The 4993-nt window shown below is 44.8% G+C and overlaps 1 protein-coding gene across 5 annotated transcripts in view; it reads right to left on the bottom strand.

Annotated features, from left to right (window-relative positions):
• The window catches only part of LOC119269179 (putative pentatricopeptide repeat-containing protein At1g13630), a 7776-nt gene extending 2995 nt beyond the window's left edge, over positions 1–4781 (bottom strand). For 3 of the 5 annotated variants that reach the window (XM_037550971.1, XM_037550964.1, XM_037550978.1), the window contains exons 1-4: positions 4201–4781; positions 1768–3818; positions 918–1674; positions 279–440 (exon numbers count right to left, since the gene is read on the bottom strand). In XM_037550971.1, the coding sequence (XP_037406868.1) occupies positions 1780–3818; positions 4201–4546 (2385 nt within the window). In that variant the 5' untranslated portion in view covers positions 4547–4781 and the 3' untranslated portion in view covers positions 279–440; positions 918–1674; positions 1768–1779. The remainder of the gene's footprint in view (positions 1–278; positions 441–917; positions 1675–1767; positions 3819–4200) is intronic. The other 2 variants (XM_037550987.1, XM_037550990.1) reach the window with 1 other exon arrangement.
• Positions 4782–4993: the final 212 nt, after the last annotated feature.

Raw genomic sequence — 4993 nt, 5'->3', positions numbered from 1 at the left:
CATTGATGCACCTCCTTATTCTCCTATGTAAAAAACACTAAGACACATCTTGACTGTCTAAACTCTAAAGCCATACTTTGACCGACAGTTAGTCCACTTATATATGACTTATGTTACACAAAATAGACACCATTGGATTTGTGTTCAAAAAAGACTTTCTTATACTTATGATTTTATAACCACTAACAAAATACTGTATAACAAATTTATGGTCAAAGGTCCTATATTTTTAAATTGATGGAGTACTGAACAATCGGCTTCATGATTGCACATCATACCTGATGAAAGGTCGTTGCATATATTTAATTGTTGAGACTTGAGACAGCAAAACTGATTACTCCCTCTGTTGAGGAATATGAGGCGTATTTCACTTTTCAAAGTCTCCAATGCACGACTTTTACTATGACTTGTGGACATTCACAGTTTCACTTGTAATATGCCTACAGAATAGTAAAAAGATATACAACATAAGAGAATTTTGCAAGACAAATACTCCCTCTGTTTCATTTCACTTTTTATAAAGTCTCCAATGCACGACTTTGGAAAGTTTGACCAAACTTATATTGAAAAATATCAATATCTACAGTGAATGTTGGTATTTTTTTCTATAAACCTGGTCAAACTTTAAAAAGTTTGATTTACGACAAACCTAATATGCAGAGTAAAAAGAAACGGAGCACTATGATTTGTTCTTTCATGCTTAATATCCTTTTGCACGTACTAGAGGACAAAGTTTTCAAACACTGACTGCACGAATAATAATGTGCCATATATTTCGGTGCTTCTATGTAAGTGCAGCTGCTTTGTTAGAGGGTAAACCAAACACTAATTATGACATCAGTCTCTAAGAATTCTTGATTAAATTGTAATGGTCATGTGGCGCAACAGGAGTCTCAATGTGAGAGATTTTATCTAACCTTATGCCTTGGCATAACTGCTGCCATGTAAAATGGAGACGAGTCTGCCGGCCACTTTCCCTCGGTGGCCTTGGCGTCCAGGAAATTGATAGAGCAGGGCTTGCGCTGCGATTGAGATGGCAATGGTTCAGCAGGACGGAGGCTGGGCGAGCTTGGGCTGGCCTTGACCTGCAGTTCTCGGTAGAGGAGCGCTCATTGTTCTTTGCCTCCACCAGCATGATCATTGGCAATGGCCAAACGGCCTTGTTCTGGGAGGATCGCTGGATCGGGGGCAAATCTGTGAGCGAGATCGCCCCAAAGCTATATGCCTGCATCACTAAGCGAAGACGAAAACTTCAATCGGTCACTGACGGGCTCCATGCACACGCCTGGACACGCGATATCCACGGGAACCTGGGCGTCCACGAGATTGAGCAGTACCTACTGCTTTGGCGAACCATTGAGCACACCACCCTCTCAGACGAGCCGGATCAGCTGATCTGGAAGTGGAGTGCCAGCAGCACATACTCTGCTCGTTCTTGCTACTTTCGAGGGATCCACCAGCTGCAGCGCTTCAAAGCTCATTTGGAAGAACTGGGCACCGTCGAGAGTGAAGTTCTTTCACTGGCTAGCCAACATGGACAGGTGCTGGACTGCCGACAGATTGCAACGCCGCAGCCTACAGCACCACCCTCGCTGCCTACGTTGCACTGTCCTGAATCCTCATCTATACAAACATTTGAGGACACAGAACCTCCAAGTCTTTAACTCTCAATACCTGTACATCACCAACGGGTATTAGAGATTATAGTAAGAATTAACCATGCAGTGCAATGTTATCTACATGAAGAAAAAAAGCAATCTCACTTACATGATCAGGGTACTATATACCAGTTTTGACAGAAAGTGCGTGCAATATGGGTATATAGCAAAGCATGTTACTTTTTCGCAGAGCTCTAACAAGCACAAAATAAACTCGAATGTCCGGGGAAACACCAACAGATAACATAATCGGAATGAACATGATGGCTTCTTTAGGAAATTTCCTTTTGCAAAGTCGATTGATTGCAGCACTGAAGTCTTCAATAGAAGCTTCAAAACCATCATCAATAAGCTTACCAACTAATGAAATGGCATCGTAAGGCATTCCTTTTGCACACTGAGCTTTGATTACTGTTGTGTATGCAAATTTTCTCAATTCAATGCCCTTTTCTCTGAGGGATTCCAATAGCATTTCTGCTTGAATAACTTTCCCCTTCAAGCACAGCACATTGATAAGCAAGTTATAAGTAACAGGTGTGGGCACTAGACCACAGCATAACATACGGTCATGTATGCAGAAAGCCATCTGGATGTCCTGTGCTTCGCAAAACCCTTGTATAAGCGTATTGTAAGTTATTGGGTCGGCTCCATCCATATTGTCCAGAAAATGGATAGCATCACGGAATCTGAGCTGCTTACATAGTCCTTTAATAACAACACTGTAAGTTACAGCATTTGGCTTGATCCCTTTTCCCACCATTTCATAAAAAAAACTGAGCATAGTGTCAACTTTTCCAGCTTCAGAGAGTGCATCCATAAAGGTCGTGTATGTTACTGCTGTTGGCAGCAGATTACTTATCTCAATAGCCCTGAAATAGCTCTCTGCAGCGTGTAAATCCCCAAATTTGCAATAGCCATACAGAAGAGAATTACATGTGATAATGGTTGGATTCATACCAGCCACAACAATCTGATCATACAGACAGACAGCATTACCAATATCGCCAACCTTTGCATAACCATCGATAACTACATTATAAAGTATTACATCACCTGGCTGATATCTGCTAGCTACATTTTCCAAATACCATCTTGCTTCAACTAGAAGTCCTTTCTTGCAAAGTCCAAGAAGAATTGATAAATGGTTCAGTGAGGTTGGCACTACCTTCTGAGGACAGCACATAACATCACAAACTTCTAGTGCCCTTTCAATTTCGCCTAGCTTGCAGTAGCCGTGGATGAGGATGGAATATGCAATGACATCCATATCTAGACCAATACTATATATCTCACCAAGTAAGTTCTCCACCTCATAGACCAAACCCTTTTTGAAGAGAGCATTGAGAAGGACACTGTATGTGACAATATTCAACTGCAGCCCTTTGTCTAGGATGTCCTTTCTTATCTTCATCCCTTCTTCAACATCACCACCTTCACAATGACCAGCAATAAGTATGGTATAAGTAACAAGATCAGGTTCAATCCCTTGGTATCTCATAAACTGAATTATTTTCGGAATTTCTCTTGTCAAACCAAGCAATCGATAACCATTAATAAGGCTGTTGTAGGTGACAGTCTCGAGTTTCATTCCTTCTTTTGTCACTCTCTCAAGAAGATCCACTGCTTCATCTAGGCAACCTACTTTACACAGACCATGTATAAGAGTAGAATAGGTATACCTGTTAGGCTTTAATCCATACTTCAGCATCAGACATAAAAATGATTTTGCAGGCTGAATAAATCCCCAGTTACACAATGCAGACATCAGAGTGTTAAAGGACATTCCCAATGGTCTAAACGTCCCCCCTTCCCTTGCCTCTTGAAGGAAAGATAAAGCCTCTCCAACTTTATTTTGCTTGCAGAGGCCATCGATGAGAATGCTATGTGAATATTCGCTGTGAGAGATACCATATGCCTCCATTTCATCAAAAAGCTCCAATGCCATGTCTGTCTTCCGTAGACCATACAATAAACTATCATAGGTGGAAACTGATATTTGCATATTCAGGCTGTTCATTTTACTGAGAACGTAAAGAGCATCATGAACCATCTTAGTTCTTGCATAACTATTTGCTAGAGCATCCCATACAACACCGCTGGAATCATACTCTCTGAACTCACTCCACAAGATATCACAGAGAATGGCTGCAGACCCGGATCCTAGAGTAGAAAGGGCAATACAATGAAATGTGAGAACTGTGAGCTTTAACTGTTATATGTTGCTGCACATGTCAAGGCAACAAGCACTAAAAATAGTATGACCAAGATTACAGCTGGCAATTATATTGTTAAAGGCATATAGAAGAATATCTGTGTATGCATGACGACAGTATCCATTTATTCACGAACAGAGGAATTTTACACACTTGTGCTTTCACTAATATTTCAGTTTTTTCTCTGGTGTACATGATAAAATGGTCATGACCCTGGAATAACACAACTCCCTTGCCATATCAATCCAAATTCAAAAGATGAATAAGCGTGTTTGCATACTATCCAAAGAGATAGTGCCAGCTATAATACAAATCCGTAGGGAGCTCACCTTGTTCGCTGACCACCTGCGCCAAGCCGCCCCGCATCTCCCGCCACCTCCTCTGCCGCAGCAGTTCATAGCAGAGCTTGAACCGCGCGGCAATCGAGGCCTTTCTACCGGACTCCGCCTTGCTCTCCCCAAACCTAGGCGACCCTCCTGGCCTGCCCACAAAATGAGGCGCTAGCCGTGGATCCCTAGCAACCACGGCGTCCTCCTCGGAATCCGTTGCCGCCGCCACGGCTGCCGCGGAGGGATATGACGATATGGGCCTAGGGATATATGCGAGAGGAGGCGAAGGGCGGCGCCAGAGTTGAGGCAGGAGGAGGCGGGGGGGAATGGGCGGTCGGAAGCGCATCCGAAGGGGCAGGGTCTCATGGCGGGGGCGCGCGCTGCGGGCTACTGTGTGGAGGTCGTCGAGCTCGAGCTTCCCTCGCGTTGAGCTTCCGTGTGCCTCCGCGGAGCTGCCACGGCGGCGTACAACATGGGAGGAGGGAGGAGGATCGCCGGCGGCGGCTGCGTGTGGTCGGGGTTTAAGCCAAGGGGTTACCCTTTCAACTGAGGAGGAGAGAGCCAGAGGGGAAGCAGGCCGAGCTCAGGGCCCGTCGGCAACAGCTCCCGCTCCGACCCGGAGAAAACCGACCGTTCGGGAAGCCTGGGCTGATAGCCCATACAGCGCAGATGCAGCCCGTTCGGGTGGAGAGAAAAGCCCAGCTCGAGTGCGCAAAGGCCGAGGTCGCGTCGGGGTGAGCAGGGCTTCCCACCAGAGAGACGCTACGCTACGCTCATCTCAAAAACAAAAAGG

The sequence above is a fragment of the Triticum dicoccoides genome, chromosome 1A (assembly GCF_002162155.2).
Source record: "Triticum dicoccoides isolate Atlit2015 ecotype Zavitan chromosome 1A, WEW_v2.0, whole genome shotgun sequence".
Classification (NCBI taxonomy): domain Eukaryota; kingdom Viridiplantae; phylum Streptophyta; class Magnoliopsida; order Poales; family Poaceae; genus Triticum; species Triticum dicoccoides.
Note: the sequence above shows the minus strand (reverse complement) of the source record. Positions and strands in the feature narration are given on the sequence as shown.